Raw genomic sequence first — 14826 nt, forward strand, 5'->3', positions numbered from 1 at the left:
CAGGACACTGACTATCCAACAAAATATGGGTAGAGGAGGGGCCTGAAGGCAGAATGCCAATAGACTGTGGATAGAGTTGGGCGAATGGGCAGGAGGCTGGCTGGAGAGGGAAAGGATTCCAGTCGTGATGCTGGCCTGCATGTGAGAGATGAAGGGGGATGTCTCTGCGCAGGCTATTCGCTGATTGAGTGAGAACCCTGGGCATAATGAGAGACTGAGGGGGAGCCTCTGTTAATATAAAGACCATCTCTTCACTGGTCCTTTGAAACTATTTATTTTATATATGTGTAACAGGTATAAACAAGTCCAAAAAGTTTTTTGTTTTAAAAAAATGAATTGCAAAACTAATACAAACGGGACAGGAAACTTGTACAAAAGCACATCCCAGTAAGAAGAGAGACAGACAGTTTGGCAGATAGTTTTGAATTCTGAAGCATAGTGGATTAACTTCAGACTGTTATACCTCTGTCCAGCAGGGGTTGGGAGAGTCATTGAGTTGATGTTCCTACCCGCTAACATGATCAACATGGAAAAAGGAAAGAGGATTATTTGCTTCATCCTGTCCACCAGGGAACCTCCCATAATTAGTTCCCTTTCAAGTAATCCTCCATATAACACCAGTCTCTAGGCTTCCAAAATTACGGTTAATGGATTTTCCTTTTGGCTCCTTGGCTTGTGTCTCTGATTGTCCAGTGCCTTTGAGCAGTGCTGGGTACCGGCTGGGAAAGCAGTCAGGATTCCAGAACTTAACGAAGATAAAAAGCTGTTGATTTCATAATTTAGGATCTAAACTCTTGGAGACGTAGAGAGCTCCTTCCCAGTGACATGGGTAGAATATGTAAATAAGATTGATCTATCATATGGCTTTCTATAGTGCTCATCACTGCCGTATCTAAGCACTTCAGAGGCAAATATGATTGGCTTAGCAAGGTTCCTAGTGGACATAATGGAATCTTCTGCTCTTCTCCTTTTATACCATGGGATTTCTCCTACCTCCCCTTCTTGTCTTGATACCCAGATGTGTTCCATTGGGTGCAGCATTTATCAGTGAGGGTAGTTTAGCTAAACTAGGTTAGTGATCCTATGTAGCAAATGAAATGTTTTTCAGACCAAATAAAACACATGAGACAGAATGTAAATAATTATAAAACACTCTAAAGAGCTTTTCCCAAGCAGGCTGGGTTTCACACTTTCAGCACATCTACTTTTCATCTTCTTGGCTAATATATTTACAGGGATTCAGAGTTTTAGGGTTCACCATTTATAAACCAATGGAAGATATTCCCTTTACTGATTTTCATGAAACTTCTTTCCATTCCCTTTTATTTTAGCCTGAGATTATTAAGGTGACTGATCATTCAAACAGGACTACACCCCAAGGCTAGTTCAGAAAATGCTGCCTGTAACTGAAGACAGCTGCTGGGGCCTTGGCCCACAAACCCAAGGACAGGTTGAAATATTAGCATTATGTTTACTGCTCATGCCCACATCCTGGGCATAGACAAGAGGTCTGTGGCAACAATAACTTGACATCCCTGGAGAATCAGGATGTCTCCCATTTATTCCAGCCACAGGTTTCCCTTTTCCCCTCTTCAGCACGCATACTGTATCTCCCCAACTCTCTACAAACATTCACAATAGATCTAGAGACACTACTATTCTCCTCTGATACTCCAGGACTGAATCTCTTGGGCTGGCACAACATAGGATTTCAGGGGACGGTGTGTGTTTTGGGCAGGGAGCAATCACCCATTGAATCTTAGCCTTGAATTCCAGTTGTTCTGTTTCTCAGGGTGGCCAACATTTGCTTGAACGAGCCTTGAGTATAAAACTCTTAGAAGAAGAAATCATGATTTAATTAAATTCTTGTTTCCTTCCTCCATCCCTAAATATTCAGGCCCCAGCTTCAGGATTGGGCAACAGATGCTGCTGCTGTTGCATTCATGTTTAGATGTCTTGTGATTTACTGAGATTAGAATCTGTCTGCTGGCAGAGATGAGCTCTTGCTGGTTGTAGCTGCATAGAATAACTGAACTCTCCTCCTTGATATTGCAAGAATGATACTGACTCTGGGAATAACATCTTTGTCTTTGGGGTCACTTGCCTTTACTCTCTAGAGAGTCTCTTGGCTGTGTTGTGCCCAGAAGTGACAGCAAATATGATCACTTGCTCACAATTCAGATTTAGCACTTAGTGAGCTCTCATTTGTCTTCCCCTCATAACTTGGAGGCATCATTGCAGCTCTTTTGCCACAAAACAAGCTGCACAAGGCCTCACGGAACTTCTCAGCCACAAAGAAATACATCACTGGGTCAAGGGCGCCATTCAGGCTGGTGAGGCAGGAAGTGATGCGGTTACTGAGTGCCAGGACTCGCTGGGTTTCACAGGAAGTCTTGGTGCCATCATAATGGAGAATGTAAATGTAGCGATTGATGTGATAGGGTACAAAGCAGACCAGAAAGATCATTAGGACAACGATGATCATCTTGATGGCTTTTTCCTTCAGGTGCTTCTCAATTCTGTTGCCACTCCTCAGGCTACGGATAATCAATAAGTAGCAGGTCACTGTAGTAACAAATGGAAAGGTGAATGCCACTGCCAACGACACGAGAGCATGGCGTGATGCCTTCTCTCTGTAGAGCTGTAGGCAGACAGTCGTGTTGTTCATCTCGGCTGTCTGCACACTGACCAACAGAGGTGCCATTGCGACAGCAACTATAACCCAAAGAAAGGCACATGCCAAGTGGGCGTAGAGTGACCTGCGGAGTTTGATGGACTTCACAGGGTGCACGATGGCTAGGAAGCGGTCAACGCTGATGCACATAAGGAAGTAGATACTGGCATACATGTTGAGATAGAAAAGGAAGCCAATGAGTCTGCATGGGATCTCGCCAAATGGCCAGTGATTGCCAGAAAAGTGATATACCAGCCGGGTGGGTAGAACCAGCACAAAAAACAGGTCGGCCACAGCAAGATGCATCAGGAAAATATTGGCTGGAGTGCCTGACTTTTGGTCCCGGATGAAGAGCCAAAGAGCCAGGGTATTGCCAACAAAAGCCAGGATGAAATCCAGGAGATAAAATGTGGCAAAAAGGATGTTCTCTGTATGGGTCTCTTTGCCACATTGTTCTGAAGTTTCCAGGGAGGAGTTGAGGAGTAGGCTTGAGGGATCTGCTGGACCATTCATTCCTCACTACAGCTCTGGGGCACCAACCAGGGACCTAAAAAAATTAAGAAAACCGATCTTACAAAGAACCTTGGTAATGGTGAGGCAGTCTAGAAATCAGTCAACATGTCTCTTGCTTGCCGAGAGAAGTACTTAAAAGGACACTGCCCAATTTTTATAAACTCAGAGTCTGACCTACTTTAAAATTATAAACCCCTCCCTCTCAATTGAGTTTTCCAGACCTTTCCTGTCTGTTGAAGAAAATTATTGTAATGCAATCAGCTAGCTGTAAATTTATCTCCAAGATGTTCTGAGACTTAGTAAGTGATAAATACCCACATCCCAGGTTAACAGAAAAGTGGAAATAGGCACTATACACTCAAGAGTGACTGATTTTTTGGCCTGGTGCCAAAATATTGGTAATATTTGTCCTAGGTTTTAAAGAGCTCCTGTGACATAGGGCCAGAAAGGGTTAAGCATCTTGCAGACTAAATTATCCAAATTGAACCTTTAAAGACATATTAGAGAAGTATATAAATGGTAATTAGGGCTGTTCCTTAGCAATAGCTAACATAGAGCTTTGAAATGCAAATCTGTATTGTTAGAGAATTAGAGGTAGTATACTAGTTGTATGTGTTTACTTATACCTTGTTAGATGTTAACCATGTAAACAGATGAATCCTGTCTTTTGATTCAGAGATCAAAAGGGAATATTAACATTTAAATGAAACTTGGGTGTAGTAATTTCATTGTCTATACTTCAGTTGGCAACAAAGCCCGTTTCCAACCCTGTCCACATATCTATTCAGGGGACACCATCACAGGGCCTAATCACATCAGCCACACTATCAGAGGCTCGTTCACCTGCACATCTACCAATGTGATATATGCCATCATGCGCCAGCAATGCCCCTCTGCCATGTACATTGGCCAAACCGGACAGTCTCTACACACAAGAATAAATGGACACAAATCAGACGTCAAGAATTATAACATTCAAAAACCTTTCGGAGAACACTTCAGTCTCTTTGGTCACTTGATTACAGACCTAAAAGTGGCAATTCTTCAACAACAAATCTTCAAAAACAGACTCCAACGAGAGACTGCTGATTGGAATTAGTTTGCAAACCGGACACAATTAACTTAGGCTTGAATAAAGATTGGGAGTGGATGTGTCATTATACAAAGTAAAACTATTTTGCCATGTTTATTCCCCCCCACTACGGTTCCTCACACGTTCTTGTCAACTGCTGGAAATGGCCCACCTTGATTATCACTACAAAAGGTTTTTGGTTTTTGGTTTTTTTTCCTTCCCTTGTCGTCGTGGTCCCCCCGCCCCTCGGTAATAGCTCACCTTACCTGATCACTCTCTTTACAGTGTGTGTGGTAACACCCATTGTTTCATGTTCTCTGTGTATATAAAATCTCCCCACTGTATTTTCTGCTGCATGCATCCGATGAAGTGAGCTGTAGCTCACGAAAGCTTATGCTCAAATAAATTTGTTAGTCTCTCTAAGGTGCCACAAGTACTCCTTTTCTTTTTCTGGGTACAGACTAACACGGCTGCTACTCTGAAACCTATACTTGTCTTTGAAGTTTGTAGTAAATTGTCTATGAACTGCTTAATAGATTAATTAATAATTAATTACTGGTAATGCTTAGGTTTCAGAGTAGCAGCCGTGTTAGTCTGTATCCGTAAAAAGAACAGGAGTACTTGTGGCACCTTAGAGACTAACAAATGTATTTGAGCATAAGCTTTCGTGGGCTAAAGCCCACTTCATCAGATCCATGCAGTGGAAAATACAGTAGGATGATTTTATTTGCTTAGGAAATAGAAAATTACTTCAAAAGCCTATTGTTCACCCAAGGACTGTGTGCTGTCAAGAGGTTGCAAAAATCTCTATAAAAACTCTTGGGACCTCAGATCTGCTTAAGCTTTGTTGGGAAGTTTGAATTGAAAGACTGTGGTCTCCAGTGCCATTCTGGATAGCCCTGTTATTGGATGTGGACATTGGACTATAACCTAATGAAGTGATTCTGGAAAGGATGCTTTGCAACTCTAAGCTCACCATCTGTACTATAAAACTGACCTAAGAACTCTATTCATACCTGTATGAATAATGATCTTTTAACCAATACTCTCTCTTTTCTTTTTTTTAATAAATCTTAGTTTACTTAATAATAATTGGCTGTAAGCGTGTATTTGGGTAAGATCTGAAATATTCATTGACCTTGGAGGTAATGTGTCCGATCCTCTGGGACTTGTAGAACTTTTTATATGATGAACAAGATTTTCAGTAATCCTCATCATATTTGACTTGGCTGTCTGAGAGAGAGCCCAAGGCTGGGTTGCTTTAAGGGAACTGTGTTTTTGGCTTCTGGGTAACCAGTAAGGTATTATAGAAGCTGTTTTGTTGTTGGCTTGGTGGATCTAAGTTTTGGAGTGACCACCAGTTTTGGAGATTGTCCGCCCTTCTTTGCAATTTACCCTAATTGAGCAATCTCAGAATGGCAGCCCTGGGACCACAGTCACAGCTCCTTATACAGAAACTTCACTAGAGACACAGTTATCCTCTGTTTTTTAAAAAAACCCTCTGAGAGTATCTGGCTTATTGCTGGAGAGAATGGGGAGAGGAGAGTTCATATATCCATCTCTGGTAGAAATGTCTCTAGGTCTGGGAACAGGTGCCAGAAATTATTTTATTTATTTATTTTAGTTATTTTTTTAACCAGAAAATTCAGAGTTGGTTTTGTTACTGAGCTGGGATTCAGAAGAAAGTTTTTCCAAACAGTGCAGTGGCTTCTGCTTCAAGTGATTCAGACAGTGAGACACTATTGAGTTGCTTTAGGAAGAAGCACTGGACTTCCCCAGCTGCCTGGCTATTACCAGGGGAATTTCTCTGCTACTCTGCTCCTTTTTCAGTCGCTGCATGTTCCTCTTCCTTGAAAGCTCCAGTAACTATATCTGCTGCAACTGACCCTGTAGCTTTCTTAACCAGCACCATAGTGAAATTGACCTTATTCTTGTCACTCTCATTGTTGCCCACAGCAGCAGTGCAAAATGACCAGCCTTTCGTGGACATTTAGCCAGAGCTTTTCTATGATATGCAACAGATCTTGAATTCAAATCTGTAACTCTTACTCTGGCTTTGAGTCTTTTGTATTATTCCCCTCACCTGTCCCCAGTCTATAAAATGAAAATATGACAAAACCCGTGAGCTGGATCCCTCCCTCAACTACATCTGTGCATGGAGTTGAGTCTATTGTACATCTCCCACTATCAGAGGGATGTGGGGAGGGTTGGGTCGTCAGATGTGTCTGCAGCACCATCCCCTTGTCCATGGGGCCCTCTGAATGTGCTTCACTGGGACACAGCGAAGGCAGTGGAAGGGTTCCCCTACCAAAGGAAAACCTGCAGGGGTTGATGCCCTGATCCCCTACATCGAAACTCCTTGTGAGCCCAAGTTGACACCTCAAAGATCACTAGTTACTCTTGAAAATGTAGGCTAATGTAATTTGGGACATACAGGGCAGCAGCCAGCAAAGGGACAAAGTGAATGTCAGCATGACTCACCTGCTGCTGTATTAACTGGGTTATGGGGGAGATTCACTTGAGACTAAGGGGCACCATGGAAGTACAGGCTCTGTGTAGACAGCCTTGGAGTCTGGAAGATCCCAAAAATCTGTGTTCAAACCACCTGCATGCTAACCCACGTGCGCAATCAAATGATCTGTTGGAAACTGAGAGAAAACTTTTGGGACTTTTCTTCCTCCCCACCAATCCCAGGGATCATGGCATCAACCCCTGTAGGTTTTTCTTTGATAGGGGAACCTATTTGCACCTGCCACATTTTTACCAAAACCACATTAAACTCTTGTACTTAGCTAGTTGAGGACTTATGCAAAACTTGATTATTCCTACTTGTTTGCTTAAAATGGGGATCAAGTATCTGGTTTTCTTCCTTTTATTTAAAAATAAAAGGCTCTAGTATTCTGTCATAACTGTCCAGATTCTGGGAGTGTTTAATGCCATTGCATTGATACTGTTGTGGTATTTGACCAGTAGTACCATAGGAGCTGACTCCATGGGTACTCCGGGGCTGGAGCACCCACGGGGAAAAATTAGTGGGTGCTCTGCATCCACCAGCAGCCAAACTCTCCTCCCCACCCCCACTCCACCTCACCTCCGCTCTGCCTCCTCGCGTGAACGCACCGCGTCCCCGCTCCTCCGCCTACCTCCTATCTCCAGCTGTTTGGTGGCGTAGCAAGCTGCAGGACAGAGGGGGGAGGAGCGGGAACGTGGCGCGCTCAGGGGAAGAAGCGGGGCTGGGGCCGGGGCCGGGATTTGGGGAAGGAGTCAGAATAGGGGCAGGGAGGAGGCAGAGTTGGGGCGGGGACTTTGGGAAAGGGGTTGGAATGGGGGCGGGGCAGGGGTGGAGTCAGAACAGGGCTGGGGGCAGAGGGGCATTGAGCACTCACCGGCGTGAGCAGAAGTCGGCACCTATGAGTAGTACAGGATGCTACAGTATATTTGTATAAGGGGAAGCAGTAAAGGAAGCTGAAGAAATAGGAGGGAGAGGGTGCTGGGATAGATGGAGGAAATACTAGTCAGGGAAGGAAGCTCACAAGGGGAGCAGGAGTGATCTTGGATGTATTGGAGACTAGAGAGGCAGTGTGAAGTGGAACTGGGTCTGAAAAGTATCTGGAAAAGAAGAGTGTTTTCCTTAAGTAATGATCACACAAGTAAAGGAGAATGTCTTTTTGGTGTAGAAGTCTGGCTTTTGTCCAGCCAACCCCTATCTGTGCGAAACTTTCACACTCTTGACTTTCACATCATTGCTGTTAATGAAGATATGAAAATAGATGCTTCCTCCTTTCTGATCAGCCAGTTCCCCCTTTCCCTAGTTAACAAACCATTCAGATGGTTGCTGATGTTATCAAAGATGCCTCTGGCAAAAACCTCGCTGCATCCTGAAATTATACAGCAGTAGTCGAGTGACTGCAGCAGAGGGTAATGCCCTATCTTCCCTCAGAACTATGATTATTGCTCAGAAACATTTAAGAGATGAAATTTCTGGTGAGGAATAATTCCAGTAACACAGACACTGGAAACAGAATCCCAAGAAAACACCTGTCTTTCAGATAGGTGGCTAGAAGTGGGTGTACTCTGAACCAGACTTCTTCCACTTCCAAGAGAACGAGGAGTACTTGTGGCACCTTAGAGACTAACAAGTTTATTTGAGCATAAACTTTTGTGGGTTAAAGCTCGCTTCATCAGATGCATGCAGTGGAAAATACAGTAGGAAGAGATATATACACACCTACACAGAGAACATGAAAAAATGGGGGTTGCCATACCAACTCTGAGACTAATCAACAGCCCTCCAACCTGAAGCAAATACTCACCAGCAACCACACAACAAAAACACTAACCCAGGAACCTATCCTTGCAACAAAGCCCGTTGCCAACTCTGTCCACATGTCTATTCAAGGGACACCATCATCAGACCTAATCACATCAGCCACACTATCAGGGGCTCATTCACCTGCACATCTACCAATGTGATATATGCCATCATGCGCTAGCAATGCCCCTCTGCCATGTACATTGGCGAGACCAGACAGTCTCTACGCAAAAGAAGAAATGGACACAAATCAGACATCAAGAATTATAACATTCAAAAACCTGTCGGAGAACACTTCAGCCTCCCTGGACACTCAATTACAGACCTAAAAGTCGCAATTATTCAACAAATAAAGTTCAAAAACAGACTCCAATGAGAAACTGCAGAACTGGAATTAATTTGCAAACTGGACACCATTAAATTAGGCTTGAATAAAGACTGGGAGTGGATGAGTCATTACAGAAACTAAAAACTATTTCCCCGTGGTAATTTTCCCTCTACTGTTACTCACACCTTCTTGTCAACTGTTTGAAATGGGCCATCCTGATTATCACTACAAAAGTTTTTTTTCTCCTGCTGATAATAGCCCACCTTAATTGATTCATCTCATTAGAGTTGGTATGGCAACCCCCATTTTTTCATGTTCTGTGTGTGTGTGTGTGTTCCTACTGTATTTTCCACTACATGCATCTGATGAAGTGGGCTTTAGCCCACGAAAGCTTATGCTCAAATACATTTGTTAGTCTCTAAGGTGCCACAAGTACTCCTCGTTCTTTTTGCTCATATAGACTAACACGACTTCCACTCTGAAACCTTCCACTGCCAAGCTGGTTGACAGATAAGAAGGATGAAGATCAACAGAAGTGAGAATGGATAGAATTAAGAAATAGAAATTCACCTATCTGGCCACAGTGGGTCCCTCTTTCTCTGTGTTGAAATGCTGTGTAGCTGAGCTGTGAAGCTTGGAGATGTAGGAATGCAGTGTCCTTTGTGTTCCAACCAGCTGTGTGGTTGTTCCTGTTTATTACTGAAAGAATAAAAATGAGAGTATGAGGGCAGCCTGCATCAGTGCTTGAGCGGAACACTGTTCCATGGGCCACGTTTTTCAAAGCACAGCGCATTCTGTAACAGTAGGCATGCACATTTACATGTGCAAAATGGAGACTTTTTATAAATGCAAAGTAATGCACATTGGAAAATATAATCCCAACTATACATATAAAATGATGGGATCTAAACTTCATAGAATACCAGGGTTGGAAGGAACCTCAGGAGGTCTTAGCTGTTACCACTCAAGAAAGGGATCTTGGAGTCATTGTGGATAGTTCTCTGAAAACATCCACTCAATGTGCAGCGGCAGTCAAAAAAGGGAACAGAATGTTGGGCATCATTAAGAAAGGGATAGATAATAAGACAGAAAATATCATATTGCCTCTATATAAATCCATGGTACACCCATATCTTGAATACTGCATGCAGATGTGGTCGCCCCATCTTAAAAAAGATGTATTGGAATTGGAAAAGGTTCAGAAAAGGGCAACAAAAATTATCAGGGGTATGGAACAGCTTTCGTATGAGGAGAGATTAATAAGACTGGGACTTTTCAGCTTGGAAAAGAGACAACTGCAGGGGGATATGATTGAGATCTATAAAATCATGACTGGTGTAGAGAAAATAAATAAGGAAGCATTATTTACTCCTTCTCATAACACAAGAACTAGGGGTCACCAAATGAAATTAATAGGCAGCAGGTTTAAAACAAAAGGAAGTATTTCTTCACACAACACACAGTCAACCTGTGGAACTCTTTTTGCTAGAGGATGTTGTGAAGGCCAAGACTATAACAGAGTTCAAAAAAGAACTAGATAAATTCATGGAGGACAGGTCCATCAATGGCGATTAGCCAGGATGGGCAGCAAAAATTATTAGGGGTCTGGAACACATGAGTTATGAGGAGAGGCTGAGGGAGCTGGGATTGTTTAGCTTGCAGAAGAGAAGAATGAGGGGGGATTTGATAGCTGCTTTCAACTACCTGAAAGGGGGTTCCAAAGAGGATGGCTCTAGACTGTTCTCAATGGTATCAGATGACAGAACGAGGAATAATGGTCTCAAGCTGCAGTGGGGGAGGTTTAGATTGGATATTAGGAAAAACTTTTTCACTAAGAGGGTGGTGAAACACTGGAATGCGTTACCTAGGGAGGTGGTAGAATCTCCTTCCTTAGAGGTTTTTAAGGTCAGGCTTGACAAAGCCCTGGCTGAGATGATTTAACTGGGAATTGGTCCTGCTTCGAGCAGGGGGTTGGACTAGATGACCTTCTGGGGTCCCTTCCAACCCTTATATTCTATGATTCTATGGTGTCCTAGCCTCTGTTTGCCAGAAGCTGGGAATGGGCTACAGGGATGGATCACTTGATGGTTACCTGTTCTGTTTGTTCCCTCTGGGGCACCTGGCATTGGCCACTGTCGGAAGACCGGATACTGGGCTAGATGGAGCTTTGGTCTGACCCAGTATGACCATTCTTATGAGACTTGCCTCTTTTTGTGTACATGCTTCCTAGGTGTGCACATGCAAAGACAGTGTTTGTGGAGTGTGCGCATCTTTGCTGCTGTTACTTGTCTCTTTGAAACTCTGGGTCTTAGTGTCTTTGGAAAAAACCTTGTGAGTTTAGTCCCTAAATGAAAGTGGTATTGGAAGCTAAAAGATGTGTTATCCTTATTGGAAGGAATTTTTCTTATTTTTTCTATTTTACACTAAAGGAGGAGGAAACCTACCCATTTAATGGCTGATAGAAAGACAGGGCACATCCACATTAATACTCATTGTGTGACTCTTTGAATTTACACTTTTTGTTCTGCCACTCCATTTATTTAAATAATTCCATCCACAAACAATGTGTAAGGAGGCATGATCCTTCATAGCAAGAATTAGATTAGACTGTGGTTAGCCATTAGTTTTATATTCAGTTATATCACCCTGTTAAAAATGAAACAGCAGAGGGATGTGAGTCTAAAAGGCTGGCATCGGGTCATCCTACAGTCCAGACAGGGATTTTATTTGCCGTAAGCCAGCTCTTTGGTGGAATCTTCCTCCGGGCAACAGTTTGCTCCCTATCTGCAGCCCCAACATTAAGGGGCTTGGAGTGACATGCATTTTATCATGTTCTTAAAATTCTCTGTGGTGATCAGATTCTGTTAGAACTGACTTCCTGTGGTGCATTGAGCTATGATCTTTGGGGTTTGAGTTCAGTTTTCTGTCAGTATCTGACACAGAATAGTAAAGATACCAATGATGAAATCCCAGCCCTGTGGAAGTCAATGGCAAAACTTATTTTGACTTCAGTGGGGACAGGATTGCACCACAGGACTGCAGGGGGTTGAGTGAGGAATATCAAGAAGTCCAGTAGGGTTGTCACAGGGAGGAGAAACATCTTGGGGATTGCGGCTGCAGGAGTTGATTAAATGTTGATGGATCTAGCTCACATATGTACTTGTCTGTCAAAAGTCAGTATCGTTGTGGGGGGAAGCTGCTGTTACATATGTTACCTGTGAGGGCCTCTTTCTTTCTTTTTTTAATTTGTCAGAAGGTGTGGAGAAAATAAATGGCTCTTTTTACAAAACTCTTTCAGTTAGCCTCTAAACTCAAATGATCCTCCAAGAGTTTTAACTTGTGCTATTTTAACATACTTTAATTTTTGTAGCCATTAGTGTTGATTGTTGACATGAAAATGAAGGTGTCCTTGGCATCTGAGTAGCTCAGGAGAAGTTTATGTATCACTAGAATTAATTGCTGTGCTGGCTTTGAGAATTGAAATGCTACTTTCAAAAATGTGTGGCTTTAAGTGTTCATATAACAATAACACTAGAGCTGTGGAAAACCCAGTGATGGCTTTACTCTGTGCCTTTGGTAATAACACATAAAGAAGGTTTAGCACATTATTATTATTATTTTATTTTATTATTTTAAAACTGATTCAAAATAAATGTGCAAAATTTTGCATTAGGCTTTTTGTTTATTTTTGCTCTATTGTGGTACACAGTAGAATAACTCTGTAATCTCTAGTAAACTTGTCACTGTAGCATGTACAAATGCTTTTGCTTGAAGCTAATTAGAAATCATATCTCCTTTTTAAAATGATTTAGTATCCGGGGTTTGTTCTACAATGCAAGAGGTTCTGAATCTGTAGGCAGAATAATTCTTTAATTGTCTGGTTCCCAAGCCCAGAATTCCACTTGACTTGCGCTGCTGGGGTAGTGTGACTATTTAGTGATTTACAGATTTCTGAATAGAGCTCTATTCTGGGGTTAGCCATTATTCCAAGCTTCCCATAGCTGATTTGTAAGCAGGGATGTAGTTAGTCATTTAGAATGTGTGCATATAACCATATTTTATGGCCCTCCCCGTCTCCCACACCCACACTACATTGATACTCTCTTGGATAGTTATAATAGTTTATACAACCATATTACTGTTTCAACAGGTGCTCTACCTATTTGTTAATAAAAGGCTTGATGAAGAATAAGCAAAACTTTCTAGCTCATCCTAAATAAGAAATCAAGCTAGCTTGGTTTTTGCTACACTAAGTGCTTCCCAGCTAGAAGTGCATGATGAGGTCTCTGGTGGAGTTCAGTTTTCTGCTCTTCTCTCATTCTTTTCATTAAAGGTGGTTCTGCCTGGGGAATGAGCTGTTTTGTTTTAAATGATCAGTGCTTATGATGGTGGAAATACTTTGTCAAGCAGGAAGGTCTTTCATCTTTCCCAGAAAATCTTTTAACACTGAATGAAACTCCCTCCAGAGCTGACTCCCCTCTATCTGAGAATACTCTGTTGCCCTTGGGAAATTAATAATGTAATGGGGTGATGTTTGTGGTGTATGCCTGTCTGTACTAATGGCTGAAAATGGAGACATTTGGAAAGCTAATCTAATTTAGGGGACAAGAGTGATTATAATGAAATTCTTTGTAGACTCTATTTGTTTAACAGCTCGTACACTATGTGTATTAGCCGCTCTGTACATCTCCCACCACCCTCACTGACTCAGCTACGACAGCGTAAAGCCACCAGGAAAGTGCCTCCCGTTATTCTACTAGCCAAAGCCAGTTCTCTTACCTCTTGACGGCGCAGTCCTGCAGGTGGAGGGTAAAGTCCTTCTAGAGTAAATCTCTGGGAGCTCCTTCTGACGCCAGCGAATCAAGGGGAAGCGTCATATGATTCAGAAGGAGCAGACCGTTTCAGACTTAGTGAGGGTGGAAGAGAGAGCCCCTCTATATAGAGTCCTGCTAGCTCTGATAGTGCATTATCAGCTCACACAACAGAGGAGAGGAGATGGCAAACTTGCAATGAAAGGCAGTTTTCATTCCAGCTGAAGCCTTGGAAGGGGGGAACCACGGCTGCTGCTGCTGTTATATTTTTGAATATTTCAGTGTTTGTTCTGCTTATTAAAGTCTCTCTGAACCCCCTAGTCTTTTACACTGACTCTTTGGAGTTCTGTGATTATTTTGGAGGGGTGGAAAGGGGTATTGTGAAGGGGGGGAGTCTGGTATTAATAGACACAACAGGACGCTTGAGAATGGGATAATTCCATAATGGTGGGAGTTGGGGTGAGAGGGGCGGCTGCTATGGCAACAGCTCTGCGATTCCAAGACTTCACTTTGCTTGCAATAGAGGAGGGTCTATGGGACAGCAGAGAGGGTTTGTGAATGGGGAGGGGCTGATAATGGTTTATCAGTGCAAAGGGTTGAAGGCCCCTTATTCAGCTGAATGAGAGGGGTCTTTTTCAGGACACTTGCTGCAGGGGTCCCAGTGTCCTGCCCTGTATAATTAGTCCCCATTTGACAGTGCTGAATAAAACTGATGCCTTTATCCAGGGATGAGCACAGCTGCATGCTCTCTTATAATGGGGCGCTGTCTGCTTTTGGTGGGGACTGTGGCTCCATCTGGGAAGACAGTGGTTCCAGCCCTGGAAAGAAACTATTACAGAAGAGAGGACTTAAAAAGTGAGAAAATAATAATGATACTTTCAGCTTATGCAGGTGCTTTCCATCTGAGGATCATAGATGGTTGAGGCCACACAACACCCCTGTGCTACAGGGAAGTATTCTTAGCCTCATTTTACAGATGGGACACCTGAGGTTAAGTGACTTGCACAAAGTCCCACAGGCAATCCCAGAGAGAGCCAGGAATAGAACCCAGATCTTCTGACTCCTAGTCAGTTTGTTGCATTAGCCATGACACCACCTTTCCTTTACTGTTTTTCA

General features: G+C 42.8%; 2 protein-coding genes across 7 annotated transcripts in view; one reads left to right on the forward strand and one right to left on the reverse strand.

The window, feature by feature from the left end:
• Positions 1–14826, forward strand: part of LIMS2 (LIM zinc finger domain containing 2) — a 56608-nt gene that overhangs the window by 29014 nt on the left and 12768 nt on the right. The gene's annotated exons all lie outside the window — the stretch shown is intronic.
• On the reverse strand, positions 259–14078 carry GPR17 (G protein-coupled receptor 17). Of its 3 annotated transcripts, none has more exons than XM_048863536.2 (3): positions 13679–14040; positions 9470–9598; positions 259–3221 (listed from the first exon to the last, which is right to left on the reverse strand). In XM_048863536.2, exon 3 carries the CDS (start codon positions 3185–3187, stop codon positions 2171–2173), a length of 1017 nt encoding a protein of 338 aa, XP_048719493.1. In that variant the 5' UTR covers positions 3188–3221; positions 9470–9598; positions 13679–14040; the 3' UTR covers positions 259–2170. The 3 variants fall into 3 exon arrangements, 2 of the variants coding, with proteins under 2 accessions (XP_048719493.1, XP_048719494.1); XR_012669912.1 differs by lacking the exon at positions 259–3221 and adding an exon at positions 7682–7868 and having other exon boundaries at positions 13679–14078; XM_048863537.2 differs by lacking the exon at positions 9470–9598.

Source organism: Caretta caretta, chromosome 9 (genome assembly GCF_965140235.1).
Source record: "Caretta caretta isolate rCarCar2 chromosome 9, rCarCar1.hap1, whole genome shotgun sequence".
NCBI classification, from domain to species: Eukaryota; Metazoa; Chordata; order Testudines; family Cheloniidae; genus Caretta; species Caretta caretta.